Source organism: Polypterus senegalus, chromosome 4, assembly GCF_016835505.1.
Source record: "Polypterus senegalus isolate Bchr_013 chromosome 4, ASM1683550v1, whole genome shotgun sequence".
Lineage (NCBI taxonomy): Eukaryota > Metazoa > Chordata > Cladistia > Polypteriformes > Polypteridae > Polypterus > Polypterus senegalus.
In genome coordinates, this window is record NC_053157.1 from 165241559 (window position 1) to 165257848 (window position 16290).

Here is a 16290-nt window from a genome sequence, read left to right on the forward strand (position 1 = left end):
ATGTGACTAATAGATGCATTACAAGGAATACCTACTGCACTGAATACATGAATATTCATATTCATACTATAGTTGTAAACCTAATTTTTCTATACATTATTGATATTCTGTTTATTGCCTAGCTATTATACCATGCGTAAAGGTGATACGCTTTCCTATTATTTAAATTTCCCCTTATAAGTCAAAAAACTTTTTGATTGATGATCTATTGTAAGCATGTGCCTTTATGCCTGAATGTGTAATGAAGATGACTGGAGTTCCATACTACTGTTCTTATTATAGAGAAAGATTCAAATGCTTAGTTAAATAAATCACACTTTTGCATCCAAAAATATTGAAAGAGTGCTTGTTAAGCAGTGAGCGGGTTCTGCACTGACAGGTGAAGACCTAATAAATCACATTCTATGACTATAATGTTTAATCTAAATGAAAACAGTGAAGATAGCTATCTTTGCACATTAGTTACTTTGAAGAACTGCATTTCTTGAAATTATTGGTTTATGTATATAAAGCAAATATCACTCTTATCTGAAATGCTCACATACTGGTATCGATTATACCATACATATATTTATTGGCAAACTGGTTCAATCCACTTCAGGGCTGTTGAACCTGCAGCCATTTAAATGAGCAACATTTCATCATATAGAAGTTTTATGCATCAGCATATTCTTAAATTGAACATGCAGGCTTTTAAAAATTTGTATTTACATTGATGCATTTTAAAATTGACTTTAATATGCTTTGGAAATTGTGGTATGGTTTTCAACAAATTCATAAATTCGACTTTTCAATGCAGTTCTTATTTTGCAATATTTACAGAGTTTAAAACATGTTTGAAAACATTTTGGACCAAACATAGTCTATGGGCTTGCCTTGTACAGATGGGGTACCTTTTTTAAATTTTACAGAGACAAGTTCAGCATTGTAAACTTACATAACAGTGAAATGCATGCTCAGCTTTATATCCAAATAGGATGTTATTCTGTGTCAAAAATGGTGCACATGTTCCATCATCATGTTATAAGCATAAATAAAATGTAAAATATGGCACATCCCATATTATCAGTTTTTGGTTAAATAGTTCTATATTTTCACAGCAAAAGTCACTAAAATGACTTTGATATCTTTTATATATATATTTAATATTGTGGCCCCAAACCTGACACAGACAGACAAAAACATATGTTCAGCAACAGGCAAAGGCTTTTTATTATGGGAAACTCTTGCCAAACATTTTTCCACAGCTCAAATACAACAGTAATATACAAAATAGCCCACTGAAATACTTAATTCTTGTTTCTCTTTCCATCTCTCTTGTCTCTCTCTCTGCCTCCTCCTTCCTCCAACAAGTTTCGCGCCCCTTCCTCCCAACTCTGGCTCCTCAAGCAGTGGCAGCTAATTTGTTTAATATTTCGCCCGGGAGCACTTCCTGTGTTCTATAAGACTAGTCTGAAGCACTTCTGAGTGAAGCATAAGCCTGACAAGGACTTTACAGTGCCTGCATGGTGGCAACCACTGGAAGCTAGCCACCAAACTCCAGCTTCCATGAATCCCTGGGGGCTACAGCACTCCAATAATGATATTAACGTTAACATTATACAAAGTTATTGTCTGTCTGTTATACTTGCATTGTTATCACTCTTTAATTTAATATTGTTCTTTATCAGTATACTGCTGCTGGAGTATGTGAATTTCCCCTTGGGATTAATAAAGTATCTATCTTTCTATCTATATATCTATATATATATTCTCCCCTGCTCGCTTTGCTCGTCAGCCACTTCATGTCTCTGCTGCTGGCGTTGTGAAGAGGGCAACTGAATGCACCTCATGGAGACGCAGTTGCTCCTCCGAAACCCCCTCTGAAACTGTGATACAATGGGAAACAGTTTTTTGTTTACTTCCTCTCGATCAGCTGCTGGATTGCTGCTGCTGCCGTACCACGTGATCTACATCTTGTGCAACACTTTGAACATTTAAACGTCTGTATAGCAGCTGTCCTACTCTTTGTGTTTTATTTCCTGGCCCTGGGCGTGGTTAAATCCTTTGGCCCAAAGTCCCGTCTCGCGAGACGTCCGTTCTTGATATTTTTCAGTGTATAATTTAAAAACAGAATAAGAATCTGAAAATCTAACAACATCACATTAAAGTCCAATAAATTCTGAAAAGAATGATACCAAACATATATATATGTAGGTTTTAAAATAAGCCCAATTTAAAGTGTGACAAAAAACATTACATAAAAACGTCACCGTCACTTTTAGGCTTAGGATTTTATATATATATATATATATAGAGTAGATATATATACAGTATATATATACTGTATATATAAAACCGCCCACAGGAATATATATTATGATTATGTTTGTCAAGAATTGTGATCAAAAATACAGTGCTGGCAATTTAATAGTGTCTGCTTCCCCTCAAGGCAAGGTAAGAGGTAATCCTGACAAATGTGTTGCTGTGTATTAATAGCAAATATACTAACTGCCTTTTCAGAACTGCAGCACTGACACCAAGAGGATGTGTTTTTTTGTTTGTTATGAGACTTTTGCTTTAATTATACAGTTCATGAGACTGTTACCTGATGTTAATGTCAACCTTTGCCTGCAGTTCTGCACTCAAAATTATTAAAATAACAGTATGTAATTGCAATTACATTAGCTGTTTTTCTTTTTTACTGTATGACATTGTAGCACTTCATTCACACTATACAGTAAGGAATTTTTATCTTTCTACTGTAGTATAAATTGTACTCTAGCCATTAATATTAGTATTTCACTTGTGAGAAACAAGCTGTTAAGACAGTAGGGAAAGCCACTATAAACTGTAAATAAAATATATTATTATTATTAAGTATCTGGATCCATCAGTATTTGGTTTCTCGTGGATCTGACAGTACTAATAGAGCTAGCTTTTTTTTCTGGTTACTTTGATTTTACTCCAAAATATGTGTTATGTTGCTTGATGATTCTAAACTGACTGGGATCCCATCTTGGATGGATAATGTGTTGCACCTAATACTGCCAAGAGGATAGCCTTCTGTATCCTATTACCATGTATCTGTAAAAGTAAAAAGTAATTGAAAATATGTTTAAAGCCAAAAGACAAATAAAATAAATATTGTCTTTTAAACCTTCACATTTAGAACAAGATGATAATATGTGTCTACAATTTCTTATGTGTCTGTCAGAATTAACTATAATTTAATTCATTTTATGCTTCATAAAATATACAATTTTGTTTTTACAATCATATAAGGATTAAAAACTGTAAAAATATTTTGATTTAATGAAGATCATTTAATTTCAGTTCAAAATAATTGTTCACACATTTGCAAATATAAGGTAATAACAGTAAAATTTAAAGTTATGCTATCATACAGAGTTTACATATGAATACACATACAGTATGTACAGCATAGTAGGTTATTATACTTAAATTCTTCAAACTCTGAAAAATAAGGCTACTTAAAAAGACACAATATTCCGAGCCTAGTTGGCAATGACTTAATTTAAGAAAAAAAAATTTCAGGTACTCATATAGTCTTTGAAATTTTAGCTCATCTATACCAACTGTCAGGTCAGTGCATGTTGGGTAGCATGCACTTTTACAGCACGTTGCCGCACCCACCACATGACGAAACAGCTCTGGATCCTGGTTGGCAACCCCAAGACAGACAAGTGGTCCAGTCCTACCCTGCAGAAATGACCATCTATCTGCTGCAGCCAGGTGATACGTGGGCATCCCCTTGGCTTGGTCCAGCCGCATGGTTCCTCAATAATGAGGATCCTGCAAACCAGATCACCCTCAGGGAATTGTGACACATGGCTGCTGTGTTGTAACTGACGCTCCTTCAGAATGCAGGTAATGTTCTTCATTCAGGACTCCATGAGCAACCGCTCATTCAACACAAACTCAAACCAGCTTTATTCAAGGATTCTCCAAAGAGACACAGTACTGAAGGAGTCTAGTCTTTGTCTCAGGTTACTGGATAGTGAGTCCAAAGTCTCGCAACCATATAGCAAAACAGGAAGCACCAGGACTCTAAAGACTTGCACCTTTGTCGTTTTGCAAAGATATCGGGAGCGCCACTCACCCATTTCCAGCGAACTCATGGCCCCCCCATGCTCTCCCAATCTGTCTACTGACTTCAAAGATGGAGTCACCAGAGACATGAAAGTCAGTGCTGAGGTAAGTTAACCTCTCGACCACTCTATCCGCAGACAGACACACTACTAATGACTGTGCCCAAGAGGTCATTAAAGGCCTGGATCTTGGTTTTTATCCAGGACACTCGCAAACCCAGACACTCAGACTCCTTGCTCAGTCTCTCAAGCTTCCCGATCAGATCCTTCATTGACTCCACAAAGATCATAGCATCGTCGGCAAAGTCAAGATCAGTGGATCTTCACCAACGGTTGCCCTACAGCTGCTGGACCCCATGACCTTGCCCAATACCAAGTCCTTGCAAGCTTTGAACAGAGTAGGAGCATGAACACACCCCTGATGAATCCCAGAATTAACTGAGAAAAACACAGAGGTTCTGCCTCCACTCTGCACAGCACTTACAGTACCAGGGTACAGGCAAGCCATGATATCCAGCAACTTTGAAGGGATCCTGCAAGATGTCCCACAGAGTAGCATGATCAACTGAGTTGAACGCTTTATGAAAACTGACAAAAGCTGCAAAGAAACTCTGCCAATATTTCCGTCCAGTGCAAACACTGAAAATATAGTAGGGGTAGGAGGGTAAATAAAGATGAAGAAATATCTAGACACTTGTTCACTTGCAAGGGTGTAATCAAAGCTGCAGAAAGTATTGCTAAGTTAAAATGTATAAACCCTACTTAACCATGTTAGGCTTCGAAAATCCTCAGATACCAGCTGTCCTAAAATCTACCTACTGTATGTAATTCTCACTGAATGTTTTGTCAATCTCTTTCTCTCTCAGAGATGATTTACTGATTATGACATTTAAACCAAGGCTAAACACGCACAGTTTTACTTCCTTTATTTAAAGACTATTTTAAAAGCGATTTTACCATACTTTATACAGTATATAATATATTTAATGACTTCACACTGTTATATAAATTCTTGTGTAAAATGAATTTTCTTTTTACATAAATTTGTGTCATGACCTTAAGAATGTCTGAACTTTACCAAGTTCCTAATTTCATATATAAATATTTTAAAAATTTTCCTACTTTCAATTCATTGTTTTTAAAAATGTTATTTTGTTGATTATACATACATACAGTCTGAATTCTTATTGTTCATATGCATATTTTTGATCTCATTCAAATTATGGGGGGTCAGAGCCTATCCTAGCAGCACCACGCAAAAGGCAAGAAATAGCATAAAATAGTATCCTTTTACACTGCTGGACATACTCATACTGGACATTTGGGAATTACCAATTACCCTAACATGTATGATTTTAGGATATACTGTAGGGGAAAAGCCTATGCTGACAATGGGAAAGCATGAAAATGCCACAGAAAAAAAACCATGTATGGCACCTGAAACCAAGACGCTGGTTGTGTGAGCTAAAAACACTAAACCAAAGTGATAGTCCACAATGATAAAGATCTTCTCCAATTTTTATAAGTGTATACAGTCACAATTATGTGACTTTAAAAAGTGTTGTGGTATATGAGGCCATTCTGAAATTTGTTAACGTAATAAATACACCACAACATACTGTGGAAGGGCTGGTGGACTACCTAGCATCCTAACCAAACTAGCTTCTGGGAGAACATGTTTATCACGATAACTACCTTAAACCCTTGAAGGATTAGACACAGCCCGACCCCTTCCAGAGGTAGGTGAAGTACTTTTCGCTGACAAAGGTGACCTTAATTTTGAAGAAACCATCAGCAGAAACGCGAGCTAGGAGAGGCTACCACTTCCATCCCCAGAGTGATGGATGCCAAGCCAGTCCAGATGACACTGATACACCATGATATGATGACCGAGCCTGAAGTAATTATTTTGAGAATGGCCATATCGGCTCCTGAAAGTGAAGCAGGCTGAGGTAGAACTGGAGATCAGATGAATCCTGGACTTTGGGATTATTGAGGAGAGTCATGGCACCTGGTGTAGTCCTAATATTTTGGTGCACAGGTCTGACAGGAGTTGGTGCTTTTGCAATGACTTCCGTCGGCTGAACCTAGTCTTCCATTTAGATCCTATACCATGCCTGGAGTGGATGATCTTCTGAAGTGGCTGTGTAATAAAGAAAGACTATTGACAGAATCCCTGACCAACTTGGCCAAGGAGAAGACTGTGTTTACAATGCCTAGTGGATACTGGCAGTGTTGTTTCCTACCCTTTGGGCTGCACAGGACCCTGGCCACCTTCCAACATCTGGTGGACTGACTTCTCCAGCCCCATAATGCCTATAGTGCTGCCAATCTAAATGATGTTGCTCTCTGTTTGAAGACCTGGGTAGAACATCTACAGCATGTCTTAGCCTTCCTATATACCATCTATGATGTAGGTGAACAAATCGGTCAAAAAGTGTTATTTCAGGTTTACAGAGGCCAAATATCTGGACTACGTGATGAGTGGTGGATGTGTGATATCAAAGGTGTGTTCCTCACTTCTCAGAAAGGGCTGCACATCTGATGAACTTTACACGAAAGAAGGCACCTAGCAAAGTGCCATGGACTCCCCAGATGGATCTGCTTTTAATTCTCCAGACAAACTCTTCAGACACCAGCCTAGGTGATGCATTGAATCAGATTTATGAAGGGGTCAAACACCCTGTCATGTGCCCAAACAGAAACTGCTGGACAGGGAGACCAGACATGTGACAGATTAGCATGAGACCCTTGTCATCAATTAGGCAGTGACACAATTCCAATACTGCCAGCTAAGTCAGGTGTTCATTTTGGTTACGGACCACTCACCTCTGCAGTTGTTCCATTCTCATTTGAACACCAACACTTGGATGATGCATTGCTTATTCAGTCTACAACTCAAAGTTCATGTACAACACTGACAAAGGTTGTTCCAGTCTAAAATTTAAAGATGTCTTCAACAGGAATTTGGTAGGTTATAAGCAGAAGAAAAATGAGGAATGTTTACCCCCTTTCTCAATGTTTGCCCACAATAAATGTACGGAAATAATAATTGCATTTACTTGTTTACCTGTTGTACTTTCCAACATCATAAAATAATACACACATTTTACATGAGTATATATACAGTGAACTCAGAAAATATTCAGAACTCTTCCCTTTTTGCACACTTTATTGTGTTGTAGATTTAATTTTAAATGGTTAAATTTGCCATTTTTTGCCTACCAATTTACAATCAGTAACTTAAAATGAAAAAATAAAAAATGTCTTCTGTAAAGTTTTCAAATTTATTAAAAATCAAAATTTGAAATCTCACATGTATTCAAAATTCAGACCCATTGCTGTGGTACTCCATATTGTAGCCAGGTGCATCCTGGTTGCTTTAACTATCCTTAAGATGTGTGTAGAACTTGACTGAAGTCCTCCTGTTGGAAAATGATCTGACGGAATATGACTTAGAAAAGCATACACCTGTGTACAAGGTACGTTCAAAAAGTTTTCACACTTTTATATTTTCATTGGAAATGGTGAAGGGGAGGAGTATTAGAGAATTAAAAAGATGGCACAACACTGGGAAAATTGCATCATAAAAGAAAGTGACTGTGTAGAAAAGTGCTTGTAATATGTTTTTGAAATTCTAAATAAACAGAGTTAAAAAATGTGCAGAAACCTTTTGAATGTCTCTCGTATATAAGATCCCACAACTCACACTGTATGTCAGGACAAAAACCAAGCCATGAAGTTCAATGAACTCTCTTTTTATTTGCACAATCAAACTGTGGTGAAGCAGTAGATCAGGACAAGGGTATAAAACCACTTCTGAAGCTTTAAGTGTTCCCAGGAGCACAGTGGCCTCAATAATTATGAAATGGAAGAAGTTTGCAACTACCAGGGCTTTTACTAGAGGTGGTTGTCTGGCTAAACTGAATAACCAAAAAAGAAAGGCCTTGGTTATCTGATTTTTAATGTATTTGCAAACATTTCTGAAAACATGTTTTCACTTTTTCATTATTGGTTATTAAGTGTAGATTGATGGACAAAAATGGCAAATTTAACTATTTAAAATTAAATCTACAACAAAAAGTGCTCAGAAAGTGATGGGATCTAAATACTCCCTGAATCCACTATATACGTGCAGACAACATAAAGTTATCATTTAAGAAAATAATGGAAATTAACATTTAGGTGTATTACAAGGTGGCACAGTGGGTAGCTCTGCTGCCTCGCAGTTAGGAGACCCGGGTTCACTTCCCGGGTCCTCCCTGTGTGGAGTTTACATGTTGTCTACGTGGGTTTTCTCCGGGTGCTCCAGTTTCCTTCCACAGTCCAAAGACATGCAGGTTAGGTGCATTACTGATTCTAAATTGTCCCTGGTGTGTGTGTGTGTGCCCTGCTGTGGGATGGCGCCCTGCCCGAGGTTTGTTTCCTGCCTTGCGCCCTGTCTTGGCTGAGATTTGCTCCAGCAGACCCCCGTGACCCTGTAGTTAGGATATAGCGGGATGGATGTATCGCATATTAAGCATGACAAATGCATTACAATTTTTTGATAGCCTGCACATAAACCATAACAAAATTATTTGCCAGAAAATAAGTTATGCATAATACCATTTTACAAGCACAAAGTTACCACATAGAGATTGTTATGTGGTTTACTGAAATACTTGTCTGCTACTGAGATAACATAAAACTTACGGTTGCAGGGAAATAAATTTTGACTTTAGATAGCGTGGAGGTTCATCGATATGGCACAATAGGCAACACTGCCTCGGTAATATTTGTATTAAATGTTATGGAATGAAAAAATGCACATTCAGCAGAATATACTGTTTACTTTCTTTCCAAGGCATTTACATTAAATTTATAGTGATGTACCATTAGCATTAGGATGACTTTATTACAGTTAGCCCTGCATGGAAAGAAAGAAAGAAAGAAAGAAAGAAAGAAAGAAGTCAGTAGTAACTGTAACCTGATCTTGGGCCGTATATCACAGAAGACTCGGGCAGCTCCACAGCGCTGGCATGTCTGAGCGGATAGTTGACTTTCTCCATTAAGTTACTTCAGAGCAAACCGGCGCGAGTGCCACATCACAAAGCTCACTGGATACAGACGAAACGAGATGATGTCCTTTGTGTTGGTGGTTCTTGCCCTTTCCACGGTTGTTTGGTGTGCTCCGCCACCCTGTCACCCGGAAGACGAAGCCTTAGGTAAGAAGTTTAAGTGCCATACTGTAAACGTTTCAGTCGCTTATACTCGAATTCCGAAACAAAGACGGAAACATCAGTGTTGCCGCATCACGAAGTGTGCCTGTGTACAGGGGATGCTACAGGATGCCCCGTCATAGGAAAGCAAACACTATAGGAGATGGTGAATATAATATAACGTAAAATATTTTAGAATTAATTAAGCTTCGAGAAAAGTAACCAAAGTTGACCTTCACGCAGTTGTGTGTCGAGACTTGCAAGTTAGGCGTGTAGCTGGTCATCCGTGACTAGCAAATTTCATTCTCTCACAGTTAAGCATTCCCGTTGCAAATGAGTACAGATAACTTTAGCTATTTACGATACTTACAGAGCCATTATGAGCACGCAGCAGCGCAACTAATCGCGCGGTGCAGATACAACTGTATATATAAAACCCCATCCTTCCAAATCACGCTTTTCTTCCTAAGAACAGTGAAGTAAAATGATTATACGTGAAGTAAGCATATCATGTGTATTTATTAAAATTAAGCTCCAGCCACAGTAGCATACACATAAAGAAAAATATTTTAAATAATGAAATATAATATTTTATAATAAACGGTAAATATTCAATAATTGATTTAAATCATGTGATTGTGTGTTTCCCATAGAAATGCGTTGAACGTTTTCCAGAAATATTATCAGTAGTTTTACTATTACTTTTGAATTTTCCACCGTCAAATTAGTGTCAATTTAAAAAGAGTACTTCCAAAATAAATTGGGACTTGAATTTAACAGCGATGTCTTAATTCAGACCAGATCAACGTTTAACACGTTATCTTATGGCTATAAAATTTACGACCGATAAAACCCATGCCGTAGGAAGAAGTATTAAAAAATACTGTAAAACTTTTGGAGGGTTGACCGGTACGTCTTCAAGTTTAAAATCTTCTTTGCTAACAAAGCATGCAGTCATTGAACCATTAATCCACATCACGGCGACGATTTCATTTTAAGGACTTTGATTTTGACCAGTCATCAAAGTCGATGTTAATGAAACATTATATTTGGTTGTAGGTTCATGTTATATATTGTATGTTAATTATTTAAACCGCTGATTAACATACCGTTTATATATGTGCTCATGTTATGAATCATGATCGGCCGCAAAGCTTGTCAATTAGCTTAAACTGTCCATTCTGGTTAATGAAAATACGAGCGTTTGCAATATCTTTTACTGCCATCTAGTGTCAAAGTTAAATGCAGCTCCTGAACTTGAAGGCAATCCAATTCAAATCGTTTTAAGCATGCATTCAGACGTGAGAATCAAATATAAAGTTTTCCCAACTTTTCAGACAGTTAAAGTCAAGCTGTTGAATATCCGACGAACTCTGTCGTACTTATGATTTGTCTGCAGCGCATATTCAAAAAAATGTGTTTTTAAAGCTTAATCATTTTTATCAAACCTTAAATATTGGGTGTATTAAATTGCCAAGATGGAAATACATTATTTTCGAATATTAGTAGTGTCCTTTCGTTTTATAAACGAAAAATGCACAGGTTAACTTAAAACCAAACTGATGAGTGTTTGCTAAAGAAGTTTTAGAAGTTTACCAAAAATGTAAACTTTGGGAGACTAAGCCTGATGACACAAAACAAAATCCTTTTAAAGTTCTAGTAACATTAGTGTTTATGATCAATTGGTCCAAGAAATGGCAGGAGCTATCCAGACAAAATGCTGAATAGGCAATAATGAAGGCGTTCCCTCAGCTTCCAAATCAGAAGGAAAAAGGAAATGACAAGCTTCAATATATATCTTAACCTTTGGAGGTCTGAGCATGGGGTGATTATATTATATTATATTATATTATATTATATTATATTATATTATATCTTTTGGGTCCTTAAATTGGATTAAGTGGGCTTGGCAATATTCTGTTATTTTGAGTTAATGAATAGGTGCAATATATGTACTGTAAAAAGAACAATTGCTAGAGCTACATTAATTTTTTAGGAAACATTGCCACTTTAACTATATTTTATCTTACACATTAATTCCCCATATAGGACTGTGTCCGGATAAAGAAGTTCAAGTTCCAGTTCAAGAAAAAGGTACCGTGTTTGCTGTTTACTAATCATATTAACTAACACTGCAAAAGATAAAAAAATACAAATAAAATAAAGTAATCCCTTGTAACAAAAACTACACCATATGTTACTCTTTTTTGGTTTGTTATTTTAAATTTGTTTTATTTTGTTTAGTAAAATATACAAAAACATAATGAAAACATTCTGCAATTAAAAGTCAAGTTCATGTTTTGCTGAATATCCAATGTAAATATATATTTCTTCAAATGTTGTATCAGAATCCTGTATTTGTTTCTAGAGTGTGAAATCTAGACTTTGTTGCCAGTGTAAATTTCTGCTCTAATTTCCAAAACATTTAATATATACCTCTTACAAATATATATATATATATATATATATATATATATATATATATATATATATATAAGAACAAAAGCAACAGAAGATTTATGACAACATTTTGGAGAATTTAGGTGAAAATGATTGGTGAGCTTATTGGGCTGGATGGCCTGTTCTCATCATAAATCTTCTATCTATAAATGTTCTATTATTGCTCTCAGAATTTCACTTATTTCCTTCCCACCCCCCATTGACCATTGAAAAATGTCTGGAGAGAAAAGAGTAAACTTTTCTCAGCTCTATTCTAGTGTGAATGCAATTGGTAAAATCTTATTATATTTTGAATGACAGCTCCATTAAAGGACAACAAATCCCTGGAAACAGACTTTAAGCACATGGCAACTCTTTTTCTTTAATTTGGTAATCTTTTTATCTGAAATGGTTAAGTGTAGTCTCATACAATGCCACGTTACACATTGCATTTGCACATTCCATTTTTCTCCAAGCAGGTCTTTACAATACAACTTTACTACAATGATGGCCTTCTTCCCAGCATTATATCTTAAATAAAACATGTTGCTGAGAGACCTTTTTTTTAATAAGATACAGCTGTTACACATAGAGTGAGGATTATTACAGTCTAGTTAGAGATGATTTGCTAAGTAAAGAATATCCAATTTTACATACTGAATCAGGCAGCATCAAGTGTTGGAGATCCACATTTAACTATGGTGCAGGCTCCTCCATTATATCTAGGTACTGTTTGACACTACAACCACTACAAGAGACAGAACCACTCCTGCTCTTGTCCAATTCCAAGTTTAGCTGCTTGTTGTTATCTGCTTCTCGTTGAGGTACCTCAATCTATAGTGTCTTGTTGCTTTGCAGATTCCATGGTCACTGCCATGCCATGATTTCCTCTGAATAGGAAACCTCCTGTTCTAAGGGATCCTTCCCCTGCGTCCTTTTAGTCTCTTGAACCAGCGCCAGTTATTTGCCAATATAAGCTTCATGAAGCAATGTGTCTTGCTGGTCGGTCCATTATTCTCCACAGTGGTTTTCTCAGCTAAGTACACTTCATTTTCCGTCAGCTGCAGCCTCTAGTTCTTTTCTTCTGTCAGAAGTGCAGCCTTATTTTTTCTCACCTGTTACAAACTTCACTCATCTTTTCTTAAATATACAACTTCACTTCCTTTTAATTATTTCATATCACTTTCCTTCTCAGCACTCACATTATATATTCTGATTCAGGGAAGATTTCTATATTTTGTTTATAGACATAGACATCTTACCTTTATTGAGAAAAGAAATATTAAGACATTTAGAATATGTTTTCCTTTTTTATTTCTGTATTGAGGTTATTTATAGTGATGGAGGTGGAAGCCAAAGAAGAGTATGTATAATTACTATGGGAAGTCTTGTACTTGATGATCTTGTGTTGATTGTAAATACAGTAGTAAAGTTAAGATACTAAGATACTGAAGAATAAGATAGTGAGGTGATAAACTAGTCATGGCCATACCAGATGTGATGGACATGTTAGAAGAAACTCGATTTATGGACAAGTTGCCTAAATGTGGGTACATAAAACACATAAATAGTGTGAAGGTTAGTCCACAGGGGAAAATGCAAACTTTGTAGAAAGTGCATGAAGAAGGTGTGCAATGATGATGTAGTAAGTGTACATTTAGATATTGTCAAAAGAGCTGTTTTGGAGAAAATACAGAAATTGAACTTCTTATGTCACATGTTGAGTGTAGACATAGGTGCAGGCACTGCTATGACAGAGAAGGTGAGAAAAGCATTAACGGAATTCCAGGACCTGTCCCTTTTTAGACTTCTAAAGAAGAGCCTGACATTGAAGGAAGAAGATTATGAAAGCTTTATAAGTAGTAGTGTGCTCAATGGGAGTAAACCATGGCAGTTAAAGGTGGAACATTAACTAAAGCTGGAAGGAACAGAGATGTGAGAATGATCAGATAATATATAGAGATTTGGAGAATGACAGAAAGATTCACATTGTATTAAGATAAACAATTGATGTGGAGGTGATTGATGTTGTGCTGTGTAAAAACAGCCTAAATGGTTTTGGGCATATCACATGAAAGGTGGAGAAAAGCTAGCTAAAGAGGCACATTATAATGCAAGTGTAGGTAATGAGACTCAGAATGCTGCCAAAGAAGAATTGGTTGAATGTGATATGTGATGATATGAATAGAATCAGGAAAAAGCTTTGGGGCAACCAGCTAACTTGGCTAAACTTGGAAAACTGCTGTTAAGTCAATGATAATAAATGATATTTATGTTCTAATGTAGTTTTTGAATGAGAAATTAATATTAGTTTTAATTTTATATTATATTATTAAATATCATTTTTTCATTACTTTTTTTAAACAGCATCTTGTACAGACATTCTGCTGGGTTATTGTGATGACGTGTCCTACACGAAGACCATGTTTCCCAATTTGCTGGATAATAAAAACAGAGAAGAAGTGGAACTTAGTGCAGAGTATGTCCTTCTAAGTGTTGTACACACTTTGTTACAAGGAGAATGCACCCCTGACATCAGAATAATGGGATGTTCCATTATTGCCCCTCGTTGTGAAAATGATAAAATCCTCAAACCTTGCCGAAGCAGCTGTGAGGCACTGCGTAAAAACTGCCTGCATGCATTTGAAGCTATTGATATGTCATGGCCCTATTTTTTGGACTGTGACCGATTTTTTGTTGGTGAAGAGGAAGGATGCTATGACCCGCTCGAAAAACTGAGAGGTAGGTCTTTTTTAGTTAATTCTATGGTATAAAATTAACTTTAATATCATTAATAAAATCATTATATAGTGTAAAATGAAGTACATAATACTATTTTAAGCCTTAGAGTTAAAACCCTTAAAGTTAAAAGGATTAATACATTGAAGTCTGTCACAGCAAGAACAGGTTCAACACAAGAAACATTCTAAATGGGTTTTCGCATTTGAAAAATAGTGAGAGCTGCATATAGATTCTTGATGTTAATTAAAATTAATTTAATATGGCCATAAGACATGGCTAAGTGTATGCCTTGTGTCACCTCTGAATTTCAAAATTACTGTAAATATACAGACTTCAAAAAACAGCTTAAGAGAAACACAAACAATTTGGCTGCTTTTTGTCCTTATTTCACTGTGATCTTTGGGGTGTACTGCTTACAGCCAAGTATGAAGACAGTAGGATAAATCTCAGTTTCTGCTGTTTCAGTATCTAGTGAGGATAATAATAATAATAATAATAATTCATTACATTTATATAGCACTTTTCTCAGGATGCCCCAGGATGACTCCCATGGTAAGTGTACCAGGCTCACTGTTAGTGCACATCTTGCTTGCAGGGATTACATTTCTCAGCTGCCTCTGCACTACCTGGTTTTTCCAAATAATGCTGTTCAGGGGATTGTCAAGGCATGTGTTTTCAGTCCATCCTTTAACCACTGCATCCTTCAGCAGGTAAAGGAGGTACACTGGGTGATGAAACAAACCATTGTATGGAGTACTGTATCTATCACTGTTCATGCAAAGGCATTCTTTCTTCCTGAGGTAGTGTTATTAGTAGTTTCACCATTTTCTTGCTTTTTTCATTTCAGTTGAAAGATGTTAAATTTTTGCTTTAACCATTGCTATAATCAGTGTTCTGTGATATTTCTAGAACTACAGTATGACTTTGTGGTTGACTTTGAGAGGTTGATGAGTGAAGAGAATGGGAGAGAGAGACAGAAATTTGGATGATGTGGAGCTAGTGAACCAGAAGATGCCATGCATTAACAAGGATGAAGTAAGGGCAGCTATGAAGAGGATGTAGAATGGGAAGGTTCTTGGTCCACAGGACATACCCGTAGAAGCATGGGGTTGATTAGGGGAGATGACAGTGGAGTTTTTTTTAACCAGATTGTTTAAAGCAATCTTGGAAAGTGAGATGATTCCTGAGGATTAGAGAAGTGTACTGGTATTGATGAGCTACACCATGAAGTTTTGGGAAAGAGTAGTGGAAGCAAGTTTAAGAAGAGAGGTGATCATTAATGAGCAGCAGTATGGTTTCATGTCAGGAAAGATCACTAAAGATGCAATAATTACTCTAAAGGTGTTGAAGGTGAAATATAAAGAAAGCCAAAAGGAGTTACATTGTGTCTTTGTGGACCTAGAGAAAGCATATGACATGGTGCCTAGAGAGGAGTTATGGTATTGTAGTAGGAAGTCAGGAGTGGCAGAGAAGTATGTATGAGTCATACAAGATATGTCTGTGGGAAAGGTGACAATGGTGAGGTGCAGGAAGTAGAGCTGATGGAGGTGGATGAGTTTAACTACTTGGGATCAATAGTACAGAGCAATGAACATTGTGATATGTAGCAACAGTCGAGAGCATGTTGAGCAGACCCTGGAGAATTGAAGATATGCTCTAGAGAGGAAAGGAATGAAGGACAGTAGGAACAAGACAGGGTATATGTGTGTAAATGAGAGGGAGGTCAATGGAATGGTGAGGATGCAGGGAGTAGAGTTGATGAAGGTGGATGAGTTTTAATACGTGGGATCAACAGTACAGAGTAATGAGGAGTATTTGGA

At 36.7% G+C, this 16290-nt stretch overlaps 1 protein-coding gene across 2 annotated transcripts in view; it reads left to right on the forward strand.

The window, feature by feature from the left end:
- The first annotated feature begins 9118 nt into the window (after positions 1–9118).
- cpz (carboxypeptidase Z) overlaps positions 9119–16290 on the forward strand; it is a 35802-nt gene continuing 28630 nt past the window's right edge. For both annotated transcript variants that reach the window (XM_039751622.1, XM_039751623.1), the window contains exons 1-3: positions 9119–9295; positions 11339–11383; positions 14096–14470. In XM_039751622.1, the coding sequence (XP_039607556.1) occupies positions 9208–9295; positions 11339–11383; positions 14096–14470 (508 nt within the window). In that variant the 5' untranslated portion in view covers positions 9119–9207. The remainder of the gene's footprint in view (positions 9296–11338; positions 11384–14095; positions 14471–16290) is intronic.